At 42.6% G+C, this 22745-nt stretch overlaps 1 protein-coding gene across 1 annotated transcript in view; it reads right to left on the bottom strand.

The window, feature by feature from the left end:
* Positions 1–12918: 12918 nt before the first annotated feature.
* The window catches only part of DOCK3 (dedicator of cytokinesis 3), a gene marked incomplete at both ends in the record, with an annotated part of 215636 nt that continues 205809 nt past the window's right edge, over positions 12919–22745 (bottom strand). The window contains 5 exons of the mRNA XM_082004660.1: positions 12919–13425; positions 13942–14024; positions 14573–14695; positions 18096–18183; positions 19315–19433. Of these exons, the coding sequence (XP_081860786.1) occupies positions 12919–13425; positions 13942–14024; positions 14573–14695; positions 18096–18183; positions 19315–19433 (920 nt within the window). The remainder of the gene's footprint in view (positions 13426–13941; positions 14025–14572; positions 14696–18095; positions 18184–19314; positions 19434–22745) is intronic.

Genomic DNA, 22745 nt, shown 5'->3' with positions numbered 1-22745 from the left:
TCAGGCCCCATAGACTTGTGTGTGTCCAGGTGACACAGCAGGTCGTTAACTGCTTCCTCCTGGATTATGGGGGGTTATTCTGCTCTCTGCCCCTGCCTTCCAGCTCAGGCAGCTGAATACCCTGAGGATACCTGGTCTGACTATTAAAGACTGAGGCAAAGGCGGCATTAAGTACTTCAGTCTTTTCCTCATCCTTGGTGACAATATTCCCCCCCACATCCAATAAAGGATGGAGATTCTCCTTGGCTCTCTTTCTGTTGTGAATATATTTGCAAAAACACTTTTGTTATCCCCTAAGACTGTGGCCAGCTTGAGTTCTAGCTGGGCTTTTGCCTTTCTAATTTTCTGTCTGCATGACCTAACAAGATCCCTGTACTCTTCTTGAGTTGCCTGCCCCTTCTTCCGAAGGTGGTAATAGTACAAAGGGAAGATGTGAGCAGGGTAGGGCTGATTGATAGGGCAGTTGGAATATGATCAGCTCTTAACTAGTGGTCTGATAAGAGGAGAGTTAACTGGGCTTGATTGACCTATGGGGATTGTTGGGAGGTTCAGGTTACGTAAATGGCAGAAGCTGTGTGCTCATGGTGAGGCTGCTGTGGGGGCTGGACCTTTGCTGGCTCTGCAGTCAGTGCAAATCTGTGTACAGCTATTGGAGGTGGATGAAAGGGGTTCGGCTTCAGGCATTAGTCTGTGAGGACAGTGAAGTATGTTCTGTCAGGGTGGAGGTGAAACCAGGAAAAATGTAATGCAGTACTGCTGTGAGTGAATGCTGAGTAAAAGCTGAAGCGTAACGGAACTACTATTCCAAATTTGGTTTTTAATTTATGTGAGATTGTTTGATAGTAAAGGCTATGGAAAGGGAGAAGTGGTATGTGAATTGTCCCGTAATAGTAAAGAGAAGACCTGTAGCTCGGACCTCTTGGCGTTGAGCTATAAAGTGGTGTGTGTATATATATCCTTCTGAACACTGTATATGTCTCTGTGTCCATGGTTTGCTAAGAAGAGTCTACAAATAGAGGCATATTGCCTGACCAACCTAGTGGCCTTCTATGATAGAGTGACCACATCAGTGGACAAGGGAAGAGCTACCGATGTCATCTGTCTGGACTTCCGTAAGGCTTTTGACACCGTCTGCCCACAACATCCTTCTCTTTAAAATGGAGAGATATGGATTTGATGGATGGACTGTTGGGTGGATGACGAATTGGTTGGATGGTCACACCCAGAGGGTAGTGGTCAACGGCTCAATGTCCAGATGGAGATCAGTGATGAGCAGTGTCCCTCGGGTGTCCATATTGAGATGAGTACTCTTTAATATCTTTATCAGTGACATAGGCAGTGGGATCAAGTGCATCCGCAACATGTTTGCAGATGACACCAAGCTGAGCGGTGCAGTTGACATGCCTGAGGGACGGGATGCCATCCAGAGGGGCCTGGACAAGCTTGAGGAATGGGCCTGTGTGAACCTCATGAGGTTCAACAAGGCCAAGTGCAGGGTCCTGCATGTGGGTTGGGGCAAGCCCTGCTATCAGTACAGGCTGGGGGATGAAGGGATGGAGAGCAGCCCTGCCGAGGACTTGGGAGTGCTGTGGGGTGGAAAGCTGGACATGAGCCAGCAATGCGTGCTTGTAGCCCACAAGGCCAACCGTATCCTGGGCTGCATCCAAAGCAGCATGGCCAACAGTTCGAGGGAGGGAATTCTGCCCCTCTGCTCTGCTCTGGTGAGACCCCCTCCCCCTGCAGTGCTGCGTCCAGCTCTGGAGCCCTCAGCACAGGAGAGACATGGACCTGTTGGAGCGGGGCCAGAGGAGGCCACAAATATGACCAGAGGGCTGGAACAGCTCTGCTGTGAGGACAGGCTGAGAGAGTTGGGGTTGTTCAGCCTGGAGAAGGCTCCAGGGAGACCTTACTGCAGCCTGCCAGGACTGAAAGGAGGCTTAGAAAAAAGATGGAGACAGACTTTTTAGCAGAGGCGGTTGCAGTAGGACAAGGGGTGATGGTTTGTCCTGGTTTCAGCTGGGATAGAGTTAATTTTCTTCATAGAAGCTAGCATGAGACTATGTTTTGGATTTGGGATGAAAAGAATGTTGATAATGTACTGATGCTTTTACTTGTTGGTAAGCAGTCAAGGACTTTTTATCTTTCTGTGCTCTGGCCTGACAGGGAAAAGGCGGGGGGTGCACTGGAAGCTGGGAGGGGAAACACAGCCAGGACAGCTGACCCCAACTAGCCAAAGGGTTAGTCCATACCATGTGGCCTCATGCTCAGTATATAAACTGGGGGAGTTGGCTGGCAAGGGGCTGTGGCTCGGGAACTAACTGGCATTGGTCAGCGGGTGGTGAGCAATTGTGCTTGTGCATCACTCGTTTTGCATATTCTTTTATCATTATTCGTACTCTTTTTATTTTCCATGTCTTATTAAACTGTCTTTATCTCCACCCAAGAGTTCTACCCTTTTCCTTTTCTGACTCTCTCCCCTATCCTGCTGGGGGTGGGGGAGGGTGAGTGAATGGCTGTGTGGTTGTTTTGGCTGCTTGCTGGGTTAAACCACAACAAGGTTTTAAACTAAAAGAGGGCAGATTTAGACTAGACATAAGGAAGAAATTTTTGACAGTGAGGGTGGTGAAGCACTGGCCCAGGTTGCCCAGAGAGGTGCTAGATGCCCCATCCCTGGAAACATTCCAGGTCAGGCTGGATGGGGCTCTGAGCAACCTGATCTAGTTGAAAATGTCCCTGCTCATTGCAGGGGGGGTTGGACTAGATGGCCTTTAAAGGTCCCTTCCAACACAACCCACTCTCTGATTCTATTTATGCAGGTGGGGAGGGCTGCATCTTTATCAGTCAGCTATGCTATGGTACTTTCTAGTGGTCTAACTTCTCCTTTTACCAGCTTTATAATGAAATTCATACTGAGTTGCTTGAGTTGTATATTGAAACTGTGCTGAAGCTTCCTCATTTAGATGAGGAGAGGTATTTGAAGGGGGTATTTAGATTTCAGTCTGACTAGTGTGGCCTTAGCTTAAATTATTTGACTTGCACTGCAAAAATAGTTCTGATGGTTTTAACAGAAACTAGAAGATTTGTTTTAAACTCAACTCTTGTCTAAAGCTGAGGGCTTCCCATGTTTTGTTGTATCAAATACATGTTCTGTTTCCTATGCTTGGTCAGTAAATGTTTTTTGGCTGAATAAAAAAAAATACTTGCTTAGCAAATCTTAGTGAAGTTGGGCTTGGAACAGTCTCAAAGGGTCTGATTTATACAGATGTTCTTCAGGTGTCAGGTGAACACTTCAGCTGAGCCACATTGTGATATTTTAGATGCACTTTGAAGTACCTTGTTGGAGTTCCTCTCTTAGCATTTGTGTGTGATAAGTACTTAACAAAAAGGGTGGGTTGGCAGTCTCTGTACACCCTAGGGCCAGCTTATATTTTACTGCTAAATGACATTTACTAAAATTTTTTCATTGGTTCGTCAAGACACAATGGGAGAAATGGGTTACTTTTTCTGCCTCCTGCTCCTTGACCTGGTTTATTAGTGGTAATTGTTATAAATTTACCAGTCCAATTGAGTGACAGAGGCTGGTCAATTAGAAATTTTTTGATTTATTAAAGCAAGCGACAAGTAAGCAAAACAGCGCTGGGGCGGCCGGGGAGTCTCCTGCTCCACCAATGGCCGACCGCTTAACAGTCTTTCGGTCCTCTCTTTATACTTTTCGTCGGTTGTCAGTTTCTCCAATCACAATCCGTTTTCACTCGCGCCTTCTTTCGAATCTTCCAATTGCAATCTACTCCGCTCCCCCCTCCCCTTCTACCTCAGGGCTTGTTCTGTCTTATTGCTGGGCATGTTCTGTACCATCTAAACTTTAATGCTTTAAGAAAACTTTAGCGATCACAGGACTTAATTGTATAACACCTGTCACAGGCATCTGACACAAAGTTTGATGAACAAAACAGTTTACAGTTTATCACAATCCCCCCTTTTTCTTTTCACCATTTTGTTCATCAAATCGCTTGAGCTCCTGCTGGCTTAAAATGAAGGTCTCCTCCACCTCCGATATTCCTATCAAAGGTTCATGCTTGGCTTTTATCAATACAAGTACCCAATATTAAAGAGGACTGGTGGGTTCTTATTTCTAATTGAAACTTCCCTTTTTAGCCTGCAGAATTTGGTTGTGTCCCTTGTGCCTTTTCCTTTTTCCTCAAGCAATAAAGCCTGGGGCCTCGGGGGTGAGTGATGTTGATCGTTGTTATACATCCCCCTTGAGAGTCCCTTTTCCAGCCTCCACTTCTTTACGTCTCTGCCTCCTTTGCCTACACTTTTGCCTAGTGCAGCGAGGTGTACCATCTTCTCGGCAGCAAACGTATTCTTCAGGAGAATGCTCTTGTTTCTCTTTTCGCTTTTTATAGGCCTCCCAATTTTTGCTTTAACTTGAGGTTGTATACAAGGAATGTTAGGCACTGTAGTTCTACAAATTCCAAAATTTCCCACCAGGCTTGGGTCCCCTTAATTATTCGTCCAGTGGCCACCAACAGCCTTAAAGCTTGTTGAGTTACTTTTCTTTCCTTTTTATAACACTGTTCGCAGTAAAGGGGAGATTCCCACATCAGTACGGGGTTGAGTCCTATCACATTTTCGAGCAGTAGTTTGGTACAAAGTGTGTTAAATGGTACCAACAAATATCTATATAAAATCTAACTGAATTTTGGGAAAAGGTCGATGGGTTAACTTTCTTCCTCCTAATGGCCCTTCTCTTAGTTGGTGCTTGTTCACCCTTTGACAAGTTAAGCAGTTTCCAATTATTCTTTTTGCTATATTATATACCCCAATACAGGCATATTTTATAGCAAATTGCTTGAACCCCCCAATGGGTGTTTCCATGGCACTTGCACATGATTCTTATAGCCATAGTCTTTGAGATGACTTCTCGCCCATCAGGAAGTTCCCACTTTCCTGATTCGATCTCCTTTGCTCCCATCCGAGTTAACTTGTCTTTTTCCTGTATAGTAAAGCTGTACAGGTAAAACTTTTTCCCATGCACACTACAAAATTTATACTTGGGATTATCACAACTACGATGGAGCGCATCGCTCCCAAAATCCTTCCAACAATCATAACAGGGAGGCTCAAGCAAATCATCCCCGCAATTGAACTTTCTTCTCCTTAAAAATTATCAGAGCAGCTCTTTTTGCTTCTTGATCTGCTAAGTTGTTTCCCCTTGTCAGCGGAGTCAATCCCCGTTGATGTCCTTTTAAATGAACCACTGCTATTCCTACTGGTCCCCGTAAAGCCTGCAAAATTGCAACTATTAGTTCCTGATGAATCAACCCCTTTCCCTGGGAATTTATTAAGCCTCTTTCTTCCCAAATTTTTCCAAATGTATGCACTATTCCAAAGGCATATCTGGAACTCACATGCTTGGGCCGACCAGCTGGGACTTAGGGGCCCTGATTCCACTACCTTGAATGTTTTTCCATTAATTATTGCATATCCTGATTTTATTTTCCCTTCCACCACCCGGGAAGATCCATCTACAAAAAGTTTTTCCCCATCTTCCAGTTCTTCTTCCTCTAAATCTGGTCTAATTTTAGTTTGTTCTTACTGTAGCCTTCAATCCATTGTCTGCAATATCCCAAAAGGCCCAACAATTGTCTGATCTGTCTCTTAGTTTTTGGAGCCGGCAATGATAATAGGCCCTGTACCCTTTCTGGGTCTAATTTCTTAGTTCCTTTACTCAGCCTAAATATTTCACTTCCTCTTCGACAAATTGTAGTTTTGATTTCGACACCTTTAATCCCTGTAAGCTTAAAAAAATTTAGTAACCTGATACTCTCCTTCCTAACTGCCTCCTCGTTGCCACCGGCCAACAGTAAATCATCCACATACTGGACAAGGGTCAACCCCCCTTCTAGTTCGTACCCCCACAATATTTGTTCTAATGCCTGTCCAAACAAATTTGGAGACTCAGTGAACCCCTGAGGTAAGACTGTCCACCGTAATTGTTGTTCTCCGTGAGTGTCCGGGTCTTCCCATTCAAAGGCAAAATAATCCCTGCAATCTTCCTTTAAGGGGCATGCCCAGAAGGCATCCTTTAAATCTGTTACACTGTAACAGTAGATCTTTCTGCTCCAGAGTCCACTAGGAACTCTATCTCTTGTTGCTGGGGACCCACTTTTAATTTTATCAAGGGCTCAGTTTTCTCATGGGTCCCCAGCAAATAAAGCCCCTGACCCCCCTAATGTTCTTTAAACATTCTCTCATCCATCATCCTTTTTCTACAATCTTCCCACAACAAAACCAGGTTCTTGTTTCCTTTTTCCTTCCCTGGTCCCTACTTTCCTTTCCAGAGGTCCTGATGGGTTATTCCATCTGGGCGGAGTACCTGTCTGTACTGCTGTTCTTCCTCTCTCCGGACATAAACCTTCTGCGCCTCCCGAGTAACTCATCTAATCCCCTTTGCTGTCAGTCCTCCATCTTTTAAACTCTTCCTTAATCTCCCTAACCATTCTGTAGGGGTTTCATCTTTCTTTTGCTGTTCGTCAAATGCTTTGTTAATGCTCTGTCCTCGAGGAACGGCTTCTTTAATTCCCTGTATAATTATTATCCGTAAATCGGACATGTGGCCTCTATCAACTTCGTTCTGATTATTCCAATTAGGTTTTTGGGTTGGCCACTTTATATCTGCTGCCGGACCTCCTTGATGTTGATGGTCCCATATCCTCATTCCAGCTTGTCTGATCATATCTCTCTCTTCAGACGTAAATAAAATATTCAAAATCGCTTGTAGCTCATCCCAGGTATATATATTAGGACCTAGGAACTGGTCTAATTTTTCCGAGACCCCTAAGGGGTCTTCCAACAAACTCCCCATTTCTTTTTTAAATTCTCTCACATCCCCTGAGTTAAGTGGGACGGATACATATCCCATGCCAGGTTGAGGTCCCCCCATCACAATTTCTCTAAGGGGGTATAACTCTGTCTGCTCCTTTCTCCGTCTAGCTCAGCTACGGGTTACTACCCTATTTTCCTCAGGGGAACTTGGAGCTGAGTCATTCTCATACCCTGGCGCCACCGAGGGGGGGGTGCCGAAGGCTGCGGAGGAGGGGGTGGTGGAATATGAGGGGGAGGTGAGGTAGGAACCCCTTCCTTGTCCCTCGATTTCTTTCTCCTAGCCTCTTCTTTCTTTTCATTTAAAGGATATAGATTCACTTTCTTCCAAACGAAAAGGTTCCTTTGAGTGTCCAATCTTCAAAGGACCCAAATACAGGCCAATATAGGTGGTCTCCTCTAATTTGTTTACCACCCCAAACTTCCATGCAATAGTGAATCATTATTACTTTATTCTTACCCCGCCTAGAGGGGTAATCATCCCAATTTTTAATCATTAAGCCTAATGGACTATCCGGTGGTATAACCTCAGAACCACCCATGGGACCAGAGGGCTTGCTTTTCCTCTGTCCCATCTTCCAAAGCACCTTCTTTCACTCACACACTCACTTCCCTTGGTTCGTGGCCCAGCCCCTCGCGGGGTTTGGGAACCGCACTACTGAGGGTCCGCACTCACTTCGCCCGGTGGACTACTGAGTCCCGTGGACGTCTCACACAAGCACGCTTCGGGATACCCAACCCCAACCGAACGGCTAATCGGCCTATACTCATGTGTCCTGCGTCTTCGTTCGGTCTTCGTGCACAAATATTATGGGGTTACTGGTTTTATTTGCTTACTGTCAAATTTGGGTTCGTTGGTAAAGGATTTGGCGTAGAAGCACCCTGAGAAGGGCTGCTTATTCAGCAGGGCGCCCCCCCCCGCCAAGGACCTCAGGCCAGATTGCCTTTATCCGAGTCACGGCACCAAATTGTTATAAATTTACCTGTCCAATTGAGTGACAGAGGCTGGTCAATTAGAAATTTTTTGATTTATTAAAGCAAGTGACAAGTAAGCAAAACAGCGCTGGGACGGCCGGGGAGTCTCCTGCTCCACCAGCAGCCGACTGCTTAACAGTCTTTCGGTCCTCTCTTCATACTTTTCGTCGGTTGTCAGTTTCTCCAATCACAATCCGTTTTCACTCGCGCCTTCTTTCGAATCTTCCAATTGCAATCTACTCCGCTCCCCCCTCCCCTTCTACCTCAGGGCATGTTTTGTCTTGTTGCTGGGCATGTTCTGTACCATCTAAACTTTAATGCTTTAAGAAAACTTTAGCGATCACAGGACTTAATTGTATAACACCTGTCACAGGCATCTGACACAAAGTTTGATGAACAAAACAGTTTACAGTTTATCACAGTAATGGAAGAAAACGCATATCTTTGTGATTACTTGCATGTAGAAGTCACTGTAGCTCTTAATTCCCAAATCCTCTGTTCCTACACTGTCTTTTACTATTCTTTCACAGCTGTTTTTAAAAAATGATTGGTATTTAAATACTTGAAACATGAAATCACTGCCACAATGTTTTGCTATTGCAGTAAAAGAACTGAAAAAAGCCATCACTCATCAATCTATACAGTGAGGAACCTATGGGAGGAACTCATCACTGATTCAGTTGGTCTTTGAAAGTGCTGGCTCAAAGCTGTGTATTAAGCTTGGGATAGACAACCAGGTGTCTTGGGCTGCTGCACGTGTCATATAAATCTGCCTGACTAGACTAGCTTGCTTTAAGAAGCTGATACTAAAAAATAGTGTACTGTCAGCTTAAGAGAACAATGGGGAAGTTGTTCCCTCACCACACATAATAGCCACAAGGTCCTTTTGGTTGCCCCCCATTTTCCTCATTCACACAGAACCGGGAAGCACAGGCTCTTTCTGCATACCTCATGAAAGTTTGGAGCAGCCTGAGGATAACCCTGTGTGGAGGACAGCAATGAACATACAGCTGTGCCATTTTAATATCAGGTATTAATCTTTAATTCCACATCACAGCAGTTGAGTGAATGGGTAAGGGGAAAGAAACCCAAAACAAACAGTAGATATTTACATCTAAAATTCACACCACTTATTTGTTGGTTCTGGAAACATGCTATCACAATATATACAATGAAGTACCTTTAGGACACTTGTACAAATTATTTTTTTCCTTTTAAATTTGACTTTCATTATAGATAAGAGAGCTGTTTTCATTTTATTTTAAACATGAATACACAAAAGAGAAGTGGTTAGAGGTTTTTGCCTTTTTTTAAATAAGCACAGAATGCCAGAGGTTAAAAACACATTTACAGGGCAGAATACCAGTCAGACATCACAATCTATACATTTTTTGCTCAATTTCCTGTACAAATACACAGCATTCAAATGGGGATATTTACAAAGAAGCATGATCAGAGGAAATTTTAAATATCACGTAATTTGTTTCCCAAAGGCTCTTGCTCTCTCCAGCCTCCCCAGTTTTGGCTGATTCTCCCACAGAAGGGATATGCAATATCCCTTACCTAAAAAAGGGTAAGTAAGCTCAAAAGCAAACAGAGGAAAAGACAGACAAGAATCTTAGTCTTGCACACAGTAATAAAACCAACCCAACCATTGAAAAAAAGAATTTGTAGGATTCAGAGAACTTTAACTGCTTTTTTTTCTACTACTGTAGTTCCTTCTCAATTTTGTTTCCGATGGGGCCAGCAGGTGTACTAATGATGGAGAGATTTATAGCAGAATTCCACTCATTTTCTTGGGAATGCACATGCTATTTTGTTACGCAAAGAAAACCCACTGAAGGCAAGTACATATTAAGTTTGAATTAGAGTTTAAGTATAGAATGACAAGGTCCTGTTCAAAACATCCTGTTGCTGTGGTTTATACAAGGAATCTTCAAATCCTGCTGGGCAAGTGCAACAACTGCTGTTGCTTCCACCTACTCCAGGACTGAGCTTGATGTTGGAGTTGTACTATGCTATAGGACACTCCACCCTACAGAGAAGTATTAGTTCCAACATTCACAAAATCTTAATTTTAATAATAGTCTATCTCCTGCCCCCTTTAAGGCAAGCACTGAAAAGGGAGACAGAATACTTGGTAGATATCAGAACAGTAACAGACATTTAACTCCAGAGAGGCTTAAATTTGGTAAATTCAGCAGTTTATTACGTCCTTCTCTGTGCGGACCTGCCATAAACTGGGTATTGTGTACATCATCTAATTGATCTTCAAACCCTTACAAATACATGGTAATGTCAGCCTCCTGAAATGGACTCACTGCTGTTGTACATGGCCTCTAATCAGAGCAGGATGATACGTTTTTGAGAGACTGATTAGAGCTCCAGTGGGCAGGTTTCCCAGCTGACTGGGACTCAGTCCCATGGTGGTTGCATTCTTGTTTTTGCAAAGTTTTATTTTCAAGACCTGCTGTTTTTTACAATAAGAAAGTTCAGTAAGTCAGTACACTTACCACTTTTAATCTTCCTGCAGAAAAAAAAGGGGCAAGGGAGATGGAATTGAACACTTCGTTCTCTTTTAAAACTTAAGGACTCTCAGTCATATTGGAGAATAGCATAGGTGAAAATATTTCACTCATTTCTAAGGAATTACCTTGACTTACCTTTACCAAAAACATAGTTTTGAGTTGAGTTTTTGTACATGTGTTCTCTACCAGAGATCCATCTTGGTTCACTAACTGTCCTAGTATTGAAAAACGCTCCTTCCTGCTACAGATGAAATGTCCACTATAGGCCAGGTTTTATTTTATCATTGTCTTAATTGTGAAGGATAGAATGATTACAAGCAGCCTGTGTTAGTAACAAAATAGAGGAAGCAAGAGAGACTTTGTTCCAGACAAACAGGCCATTTAAGAAACAAATCCATAGCTTAGTAGTTTTGTATGGGCTAGAGCTTGAGAAAGAAAAGAAATAATTCCTCTTAAAATCCCCTTCATAGAACCACTGAGTCCAGACAGACCATCTTTAGAAGAGTTCAGAAGCAATGTACTCTGCCCAGTCACTATTTAGAGGTAGTGCTAAAGGTGACCTGTAAAAGATTTGTAATATCCTTTTTTGCTTCTTTATGCTGTTTCTCATGCTACAGACAGAATGGTTGGGGCAAGAATTTAATATGAAAGTTGAGTGCTGTTCCTGTTTCTGACACTAATTTATCTGGTGGAGGTAAGTCAGTCTCTTATTTGAATGTGCTTCAGATTTTTCAGTGGTAAGAAAGAGGGTGGTCTGTTACCATCCTCTGGAGTGTGCTTTGCAATCTGCTAGTGGAAAGAAAGGGTTACAAGGAAGGCTAAAACGTGTGGGCATGGCAGGGGGAAGGAACATTGCTTATTTAGCTAAAAACATTAAATATTTGATACTCTCTTGATTGAAGGTTTCTTGAAAAACGTTGAAAATAGGAATAAAATATTTCTTACTGTTCTTTTCGAAGAACAGATCCGGGCTTTATTACCCACAGAATTTTTTCCTGGTTTGTCATGTACTGAACTAAGCAAATACTGATTAAAAGGCTTGTTTTGTGTTCATAGACTTGTACTGTCTTCACCTCTGCATTGTTCTGTTTCTTGGGTTTGTGTTTGGTTTTTTTAAACATTCTTCAGCCCTTTCTGGAGCTGGTCAATTAAAAAAAGAAAAATAAGGCGTGGGAGGGAAGGCTGTATTGCTGCCTGAGGAGAAAAGAAAAGAAACCAACCTTCCAGAAGAAAAAAGCAGCAGCTCTTAAAGCTTCTTTATACATTCTAAAGAAACAAAAGAGGAAACAAACATTTCTTCTTTACAGGTTTACAGGTTGCCTTTAAGATCCCTGACTCTAGGGTGTACACTATATACTGAGCATTTAAGTGTTTTCTGTCTACTGTGAGAGATGGAGATTCTTTCTGCACACCAGCTGCAGTGAGTTTTTGGGAGGGACTGAGGATGTTATGTTAACAGGGAATGAGTCTCAGCTCCTGGGTGATGGAAGTTGGTGAGAATTGTGATGTTCAGCCCTGAGGCAAGGATTGTTAGATATGATGCATTTAAGCCACCTTTTCTTTACTGGCTGGGTCATCAACCTGCTGTGGTATGAAAAACAATTTGGTTGTGTGTGGGTTTTTTTTGTGGTTGGTTTGTTTTTTGTTGTGGGGTTTGTTTGTTTTTTTAAACTGGAATAGAAATGCTGGTGTCAACAGCCTGCCCAAAGTTGGGCATAGGAAAGGCCTACAACGAGGTTGCAGCTCCAGTGGCTACTAACCTTCTCTCATCCTGCAGCACAGATGAATAGCATGATTCCAATGAGAAAGCAGGTTGGTTTAGCCAGTGAAAGCAAAATCTAAGAAATCAAACCGTACATAAAAAAACAAAGGAGGCAGAGTTTGTTGGAAATGGTATCTTGGAAATCAGTGCATTAGCACTGGGTTAGATTGCCTCAGCACCTATGAACCAATGCAGGGAGATCACTGCACAGATATGTACAATCCTGCTCTCAAAAGAGCCAGTTTCTTCTTAGAATTGCCGTCTTTCCACTGCCTGCAGCTCATGCACCTTCCAGCCTGACAGTTCATGGAATCCCTGATTTCAGCAATGAGCTTTCACTTCTGTACAGCAAAGAAATATGACCCTAGTGCAACTGCTTCTACTCATGTGCGTCTCAGAACTGGGAGGAAAGTAGTTTCCAAATCAGCTTGCCGCATTCTCCCCTTTTTCCCCCCTCTGCTTAAAATTTTATTTTTCAGCTTCTGCAAGTCTCTACGGCTTGTGTGCCATATCATGTGGTGAAGAAACTGCAGAAGGAATAAACTGTCCACTGCACAGAAAGTTAAAAAACATTAACGGAAAGGTGTAAAAAGAAATTAAAAAGGAAAGCAGCAACCTCCCATGCTGGCCCAAGTGCTTTTGTGGGCTCCAGACATAAACTTGCGGCAGTAGAAAATCGGTTTGCTGTTCTCCGAGTCCTTATCTCTCTCTCTCTCCTTTGTAGTCAGACCTGGAATGATGACGCAAGCTGCTTACCAGGAGTTGTCCCTACTGCTCACTGATGCCATGCTCCCATGCTACTCTGGCCTGCTCTTCCTTTCCACCGCTCACTGGTTGGGACACTTTACGATGCAATGGGCGGTGTTTGTCATCATCTTCAGTTATCACCCCCTCCTCGTTCTCCACGTTTGGCAGCCGGGAGTGGTAAGGTTTGGGGGGTAGAGCAGGAGGGTCCATGGTGTCCTGAGGGATGACTCCGGATGGAGCAGAGTGGCTTCGGCATGGCTGGGATTTGAGCGACTCGAGGACATCAGGCTCAGAGAGACTGTACCTGACAGGGAGGTAGGGTGTCTCTAGATCTTCATCAGTGTTCCAGGCCTGGCTGGGGACAGAATCCATGGTGTCTGTGCGAGGAGGTGGTTCAGAAGAATGTCCAAAATTACTCTCGCTCAGGGAAGAGACACCACTGCTGGCACTGCCGGATAAAGTGGAGTTACTTCCATCTAGACCAGACTGTGGACTGGTGGGTGATGCAGGGATAGGATGAAGAGGAGACTGTTGGGAGAAGAACAAAACCAGGTTAAAATTGACAAAGCAGGCAACACTGTGTCTTGTGTGGTGTTCCACATTGCAGCTTTTGACAGTGATGTTAACTGTCAGTGCAGTTCCATTTGTGTTCAAAATGTCAATGATTGATAATTGGTTTGTATCTGCACTCCTCTGACTTGTATGGAAGTACCTCTTCTGTGCAGACAAGTGCACTTAACCACACTAGAGCTCTTAAAGAAACAGTAGTTGAGGTATTAAGCAGGGTGCCTGAAATCACAGCATATGATGCAAAGGAGGAAAGTGGAAGGGCCTACAACACGTCTAAGTAAGTTCTGTAGAATTCAACTCTGTCATAGTTTCTGAGCTTTCAGTGGATTTTCTCAGGTGTAAGTTGCTGGCATGTTAAAAATAGCGTTTCTGTACTCAAAAGCTGCTTGGTGGGAGTGAAGGAGGGGGGTTCCTTCAAGAGCCTGTTCTTTTCCTGCTACATCCCTCTCTGCTCTCCTGCCGCTTCCTTTTTACCTTGCGCAATGTTCGTGCAGGCAGTGCCGGAGGAGCATCACTGAGCTGGTGATGGAAGGCATCAAAGTGCAGTGAGTAGTGTCCTGGAATGAGACAAGGATCAGAAACGCAGACTTGTGCTCCCTCACTGCAGCAAAAGAGCTGGGCTTTTAGACTCTCTAATACCAGGTAACAGCTCCAACTGCTGGTAACTCCACTCTGCTAGCGAGAAGTGCAGTGGTAGATCTCCACCCACCCCTTTTATCAAGGATCTCATGGCAAGGCAACAGGCTCATAAACAATGAACATTTGAAGTTTCATTTAATAGCTTTGTAACTTTAAATTACAGCTGAAGATGGTCATGGGCAAGAAATCAGACCAAGCCTCAACATTCACACACCTAATTCTAGTCCCAAAATACCCACAAGTCCATATTACTATACGGACTGTAAAAAATATGAATATTTTGGAAAAAAAAATTGAAAACTTTGTCCAGTGCTAACCTAGCAGACCAGGAAAGACTTTGGGGGTTTTGTTTCTGGTTGTTTTTATAGTGGGAGGAAAAAAGGCTAAGGTCAGCTTTCAGGTGCTCTAGATTTATCTGTGCATGACTGCAGGCATTATGCAGCAGGCCTACTGGGCCTTTCCTTACCATGGGGCAGGCTTCGGGGAGGTACTGGTGGGGCCAAGATGCTCCCAACGTGGGCAGACAGGAATGGCAGGGCCTCTCTGGTTCCGCTGTCTAGGCTCCAGCTACTGGGTGCTGCTGGCACAGCTGAAGGATTGAAACAGATTTATCTTGGGTAACATTAACAGGGAGCTTGTGAGGCCAGAAGGAGTAGCTTTCTGGTGCGCTCTTCAGCAGTAAAGAGACAGATTCTAGGGACCTGGTGAATGGTAGGATGGAAGGCGTACAAAGACATCGTCTAGTCTACAGTGCGTTAAGTTTATAGGTTGCTTTGTTAAGGAAGCGAGAGTTAGGTGGTCATAGTGTTGTGTTAGTCTGCCCATCTCCCCTCTGTGACCCCCGGGCTCATTTCTAGCAATTCTGAAGAGCAGTAGAACTCTGCAAGGGTTTGGGTGGGTGGGTTTTGTTGGTGGTTTTTTGTTTTGTTTTGTTTTGTTTTTTTCCAAAGCAGTGAGTAAGTAAAATGAAATCTCACTGCTGGAATGGCAGATCTCAGTTGTGAGCTGTTTTGCTTGGTGGTAAAAGATGACAGAGCAGAAGGGAAAGTGTGGCAGAACCCTCAGGAAACACAGGAAGGTCTGTTGCTGCACTACAGTGGCTAAGTGAAGACTGAATAAAGGACATGAGGGAAATTACACCTCAAGCTGTTACAAAGAAATCACAACTTTAAAGCCCCAATTTACTAAGCTACAGAGTTGACAAAATATTTAATGACAGCAGTTTGGACTCCTTGTATTCTAAAGTCACCTGAAGAGATCACGTCTTTGTTAATCAGGAAGGATAGAGAGAGTATGGTCTTTGTGACTTTGCTTTTTCATAGAAGTAAAAGCTGCTTCTTTCTAACATGAACGTTTTTTAAGATCTTGAGAATTCTGTCAACCTTAACCATTATTAAAATGCACCCTCCTTTCTTCCACACACATGGCAAGACTTGATTCATTCTGAGAAGACAGACTTGCAGTAAGTGTATGTTTATTTAAAAACAAATGAGCAATGACTTCAGATTAGGAAAGAAAAAAGGAAAACAAAGTAATTCAGTGAGCCTACCAATGAAAACTGAGATAAAAATAGCTTTTTCCATCTTCAGTTTGGAAAATGGAAGCCTGGAGAAATAAACGTGGAGTTTGACATCTGAAGAGGATTTCTCCTTAATTAAAATGCCTGCAGCCATTTTTGGTGCGTTCTTTTTCTAAAATGACTTTGGAAAGGTTTCTTGTTTTTCTTTTCCCTCCTTAGTTCATGAGTTAGCATGAACACAGGCTCCCCAAGACCTAAAATTCCCTGAAGTAAAAAAGATCACAAAGGGACAGCTTCATAAGATGGAACAAAATCCATGAAAATATAAAAGTAAATGTTGTTTTTGAAGAGACACCCTCAAACTGAGAAAGGCATACAAAGAATATACGAAGAATCTTGACAGAGAACAAGTTCAAACAAAGGGCTACATCTCAACACAGGTAGTGTGGCTTCAGATGAATTTTCTGAGCATCCCTGCTCATGCTGTATGCATACCAGAGTGCTCTACTTTGCTCTACTGTAATTAGTGTCAAAAGGCTAAAATGGAGGGACAAGATGCATAACGTGTCTCTACTGCAGTATACCAGCATCAAGTGAAAAGGACAGAATAAAACCTGATTTGCTTGGCCTGTAAAATGATTTGCTGTCTTTGTTCGTGTTTTGTTTTTTTTTTGAACACCGAGATGTAGTAGAAGAACATGGAGAAGAGAACATGGTACCCCAGTGCATAGTCCATTTATACTTTCTCAGCGTTCCCTCATTCACAGCCTTGTGGGTAGTTAGGAGTGCTGGAAATCACCCTGAGGCCAGATGAGCAGTGGCTGCTGCCTGTTAAACCCAGTGTTTTATCCAAAATGCTTCAGGGAGGAAGCCCATCTCTCTCTCCAGAACAGTGTTCAGGGGCTCGGTGGCCAAGTTCAATTGGCAGGGAAGCTGCATTTGAACCATTCTGCTCTGGGCGATTGATGTCACACTGGTGTCAATGAGAATTACTGTGCAGAGCTTCTGACACAGCAAGGAAAGGGGTGGGTAAATTCACAGGGCATGACTGTTAACAGAAAAACAAGGCAGATGGCATCCTGACTTACAAAAGAATGACACGGGTTCAAGGGCCGCAAAACACACCCGAAACTTGTTGGTAGCATTTATGCTACCAACATGGCTGAAGAGGTGGGATTCCTGTCACACCATCCCCTAAGAACAATTACAGAACGTGATCTGTGTCTTTCATGGCTCCTTTGGGCCTCTGTACGGGATTCTGTCTTTGATTCCCTTCTCTATACTGCACTCTATCACCCACAACTATAAATTCAAGTATTTTTCCTGGGCGGGTAATAAATATTTATCTGCCTTCCCTTTCCAGATCTTTCTCCTGTTCAGTATAAAGATCTCACCACCTCTGTGGTATGTTCCGTTCAAACTAACACAGCTAAGATTGAGCTCTTAATCCCTCGCCCCCTAGTCTTAACTCTGTCGTCACCACATCATCATTTTGCCATTTATTCAGAACCATACATTGGCTTTTGGTTTCAATTTGGACTGCTTTGTAAGCCTGCCACATTGTTGAAGTAGTGTATTCTCATTTATTAGACATTTTAAAATAAAATTTGGATTTTTTTTTTTTAAATATACAATTTAGTTCAGGTACAGCTACTGAAACAAAAACACTGATAAAAGTGTAATGGAGTGCATTATGTAGGTCAGACCAGAGAATTGCGATGGTCTTTCCTGGCCTCAAAAATCTTTTAAAATACCATTTTTCCTAGCCATACAGATGACTGTTGCTTGCTTAGGCAGCCTCCTTGTCTCAGATTTTGACTCATGAATTTCGCCCATATCTACTTTTTCAAAATGCTGCCTTTCAGATCACTTTTGAGCCTATCGCTTTGTCCATGGCACCCCTTTCGCAAGCTCCTCCTTTTCCATTACACCAAACAAACTCTTAATCTTCTTTATTGTTCTTTTCTGCAGGGGCCCTGCCTGTTCTTTTCAAAGCAGTGAGTTAAAAAAGCATACATTCCTAATGATAAACTTCAATAAATATAAAACTACCTCAGAGAGGAATTACAGGAAACGTTAATATTTTGAACAATAAGTGCATACTAAAAAAAAAGCAGTATATCTCATTACTTAAAAATACGGTCCAAATCGTGAACTCTTCTTTACGATAACTTCTCATTTGCTGCTTTGGAAGTTTTGCTTTACAAAGGCTGCAGGATTTGCTTCAATAACAAAATGCTAAACTCAGAAAGCTTTCTGAAATAAAGAGGTTTGTGCAACTCCACCCTTCTGTGAATGATCTGAAATGACTACAGCTTGGCAGACAGCCCAGTTAGTTAACTGTTAATTAAAAAAATGTGAGAGAATGCACTTTGTCAGGAAACATAGAAGCCCATTTGTTACTCGCAGTAGCATGACCAGAGTAATAATATTTTAGAAAGCATGCATGCTAACTAGGAAAAAAGAGTACCTTTCTCAGCCACAGACAGGTTGGGATCACTGCAAGGTTTGCATGGTCCAATCATTTGCTGGATCAAGGCGCGCTGGAAATTTGGAGGCTAAGGGAGAAGAAAAGTTAGCACAGAAAAGTAAAAAAGTTACAGAACAGCTAGTGCAGAACCCTGGGGCTTTCTATATTCTTTTTTAGGCAAAGAAAGTTTTTTATGTTAAAGAAAAAAAATTACATTTGAACCTTAGGCTGTGTCTATATTAGCAAGTACTTTAGCGATAGGATGAGAAGAAACGGCCTCAAGTTGAGCCAGGTGAGGTTTAGACTAGATATTAGGAAAAATTTCTTCACTGAGAGAGTGGTCAAGCATTGGAACAGGCTGCCCAGGGAGGTGGTGGAGTCACCATCTCTGGAAGTGTTCAAAAAACGTGTGGATGTGGTGCTTCAGGACATGGTTTAGTGGGCACAGTGGTGTTGGGTTGATGGTTGGACTTGATGATCTTAAAGGTCTTTTCCAACCTTAATGATCCTGTGATTCTGTGATACTGCAGTGCAATACTAGTGGCTCTCTAGAGGGTAACAGCACCAAGGACCCACACTCATACTGCTTGTGTTCTCTCGAGGAGTTATTTCAAGCTAGCTCTAGCCTGGTGGTGTGCCTGTTATCAGCTTGTATGCATCATGTGCCCTTCTGGAGCTTACCTTTTGCTTTGGTTTCATTTGAAAGAATTGAGTTTGCAGGCACACCCTGAATTTTTCAATTTGCCCAGAGAAAGTGGAAGATATGGGCACCAATTGTTTGGGGACCCTGCAACAGTATATTATTTCAGCCTCTTGTGATTTTTGATACCTCTGGAAATCACCAAAAAGCTATTTAGAATCATCTTTGAAGCTAGAGTGCAGGGTGGCCATGGTTCTAGAAAAATGAATAAATAAAATGGTATGACTGCTTGCAGTGGACCAGGGCTCATAGGATAAAGTTGGGAAGTTAGAAAAGTCCATTTTCGCAGTGTGCATATGCAATTTTAACAGTCGCTACAATTTGTCTCACTTGACTACCAAAGTGGGTCGCTCTGGGGGACGATTAATATGAACAGTTCTGCGTTGCCTCTGAAAATGATCCTAAGTTGTTGTGCTTTCCAAAAATAAGAAAGGGAAGCTTTGAAGTGGTCAAAAATAGTAAAAATAAAGTCACAGTTTCAGGTGGTTGAACTAACATAGAAGAAAGTACGTCTGCTACCTGTCCGTTTTCCATGATAGCTGCGGGATACATGGCACTGCTAGGTCGGTCCCGATGGGTTGGCAGCAACATCATCATCTCCCGAGAGTGGCGGTACTTATCTGGTAGAGAGGGAGAGCCTGTAAACAAGTGAGAGTAATCACGTACACGTGACAAACAACAGCCATGTCTCCGCATGCCCAGTGACTAGTCCTCCTTTGCAATTTGTTCAGACGGATGATCTTACAGGACTCAAGAAAACATGGTGCCGAGCCCACTAAGCGGCTAACTGTCTGTGGGGTGCATAGCACGAGGATGGTAAGAAGTGGCTTGTTATATACAATTAAGGACATACCATGTAAGGCGTATAAGATGTATGCGTCCCTGGTTGTATGTTGCAAAGTGTTTCCTCTTCAAACAAACAAAAAGTGGGCATCTGTGTGGAAGCAGCTGCAGCTGTGCTTTACAGCGCCTAATGCTCTCTCACCCCATAAAGTACTGTAGAATTACAGAAATGCCACAAAATTGTGCATTTTAGGACTGAACGTGGAAGAAAGGCATAAAAGCTTGAGATATATCATTCAGTTAAAGCGGGAAGCTAGGGGAAGCTACTTCATTCCTCAGTTCTGGTAGAGATAGTCTGAGGTGTTGCCATTTAGTGAGTGTTACCTTGGTTAGCTTCCTCTTTGTTAAAGCAAAAAAACCCCCAATAATAAACAGAATTTTCTATAAATGTGGGTGGCACTTTGCTCACTATGTCCCTGGGTGATGTATAATTACTACTGAGCGTGTTGGTATACTGAGCCATTTTATGACAACAGGACATTTACCAATGCTTAGAGTTGCATAGTAGGAATATGCCTGACTTAACTATTAGTTATCTGTATAGTTGTCATTTAAGATATTGGGTATTTCATGTGACCAGCTCCCTGACATATGGAATTATTTGGGACTCACGTCCTTCAAGATGAGTGCCACACAACAGTATGCCTTCTGATAGGCAACAACTGACAGTGGATTTGCCAGAAGATCGATTCCCATCAGTGACTTCCTAAAGTCTGATACTACCGATACATGCATCCCTTGGGATGCACAGTATTAGGCAGGAATTGATGTCCTGAAGCTGCTGGAGTGAGCTTTAATGTGCACTGATTATTTCATTGCGTCACAAACACGCGCTTAACAGATGGCAGCACACAGCGCATTACAGAGCCATGCCGGCTTTTGGGGAATACATGCCCCCTTTTGCAAACTTTCCACAACCACACACATTACCTGAACAGCACTCCAACGTATGAGCAAAGGCATTGGTGCTGGTTAATGCAGCTTTTACCCCAGCAAAAGCAAACATGCAGTTTTTGGGACTGATATTCAGCACACAGTGGAAGGAACAATGTGTCCAGCAGAATGCAGGATAAGGTCCTACAATTGCAACAATTCCATCAGGGGTGGCAGATTCCAGATTAATCTACACCCCCACCCCAACATGAACAGCCGCAGAGTATCTGCATTCTAATTCCGAGCTCATTTTCTCCCCAGACATAAAACAGAAACACAATTAGACAACATTATTTGCTCGTATATACAACATCAGCTTGGAAAACACAGTGTTAACGCTTTATGCTGAGTCTCTTTTACTCACACATCACAGATAGTCCTGTTTCTGCATGACAAATGTAAGGATGCTGAACTTTTAGGTGTGCCCAGAGCTACATCACAGCACAACCTACACTGTAAACTTTTCCCTTTTATTTTTCTTGTCACCCCTGTTCTTTTATCTCCAAGATGCAAACCACCTCTATGTGCCATTAGTTTCTACGGGATTAGTTTCCACAGACCTTGCATTATATGACCTGAAAAACCCCACATATATGGTGGCAGAGTCTAGTTTACAAACAGCTCTGCTGTTTGGTACCCTAAATTTGTAGATAACTATAGCTATAAAGATTGTTAACGGATTATGCCAAGTATCCGGTCTGCACATAAACTTAAGTACTGATACCTCTGAATGGTGGGCCACAAGAGGAGTGGCTATAACTGAAGCTTTTATTAACAATCAGGCCTGCTTCTTTGGACAGATAGAGAGCACAATCACCATGGCTCCTTTCAGGGACTGGCAAAACTCAAAAAACAAAGTGGGAAAGAAAAGCTTTTAAAAGCTTCCAGAGCAGCCAGTGGCCATATAAGATGCTGCTGCAGCAGCTATCAGGGCCTGTTCCTTTTAGCTTAGTACACTTGAGGTATGCAGCATTCTATGTACTATTAATGAAATGGAAAACCTATGCTGAAGCCAGAGGTAGTTTTTTCTTTTTTAATCATGGAAATGTTAATCCACTTGCGACAAGTATTAGTTTTAAGGAATGAAACTGAAAATTAATGTAGTTAAGTTCCAAACTCAATGAATTGTTTCTCCTGATTAATCATTTTCATTACTGTCATGAAAACAATTTTTAATGTAAGTATATGGGTTCTTGCAAAGTGCTGAGTAAGATACCGGGATTCATTTTGTACACCTTAAAAAGGGGGCTGTGTTGAGGAAGCAGTAGGGATGCCTTAAGAGGTGAGTCGTCAAGTGGGAGTTGCTTTTACCATGCATCGGAGGAGTCCCAATATATTTTAAATGAAATTACTGGAAAAATAACTAACTGACTCCTAGCACTTTCCAGGCCTTTTATATTACAATTTCAGCTTAACAACCATTGGCTTACTTAATCTTTTAACTCCAGTAAGGTTAGAGCAGTGTCTCATGAGTCACCTCAACTGAAGCCAAAACAAACCCTGAATTTCTTATTGATCCTCCATACAACGGTGTTGCTTTCTTGACAGGGGAAGAAGCTACACAAGGGTCAAGCCAGGTGAAAACTGAAAGATACATACTTGTTAATCTGAAAAAGAGAGTAACTAGTAATGTCTTTATCGATAATTAGCAACAGAATTAGAAAATTCTTACTGTATTCTGATTAAAATTCTATTTAAGACTTTTGCTCTAAATTGTGTATATTATAACTAGTGTAAAGTTTGCTGCTTTAATCTGCTGTTCAGTGATAGGATGAAATCATTAATCTACTGTCTTGATGACTATCTTCTAAACAAAATGATGGATTAATGGCTTTATTATTTTCTTTGGACAAGCCAAATAATTTGCTTTTGTTGCTGTTTTAAACATCGGTAACATTTTTTCCAGTCATTTTTTTGGAAGTGGAGAATTAGAAATAAGATGTAAATTCCTGCTGGATTCTTAATACAAATGGCCATGGGTTCCTTTGGTCACTAATGGAACTAATCTATGTTATAAAGATACCCATCTCCTCAAAACAATGCTAGTAGCGGAGGTCCAGAAAGGACTCTGCAGTTAAACAGAGAAGGTGGTGTAAGTATCTGGATAATGGGATAGTGGTTTTTCACCTCTACATTAACATTTGAATCAGTGTGAGAAGCATTTAAACATCGGT

Source organism: Phaethon aethereus, assembly GCF_964289735.1.
Source record: "Phaethon aethereus genome assembly, chromosome: 11".
In the NCBI taxonomy this organism is placed as follows: domain Eukaryota; kingdom Metazoa; phylum Chordata; class Aves; order Phaethontiformes; family Phaethontidae; genus Phaethon; species Phaethon aethereus.
This window is presented reverse-complemented; position numbering and strand designations above follow the sequence as displayed.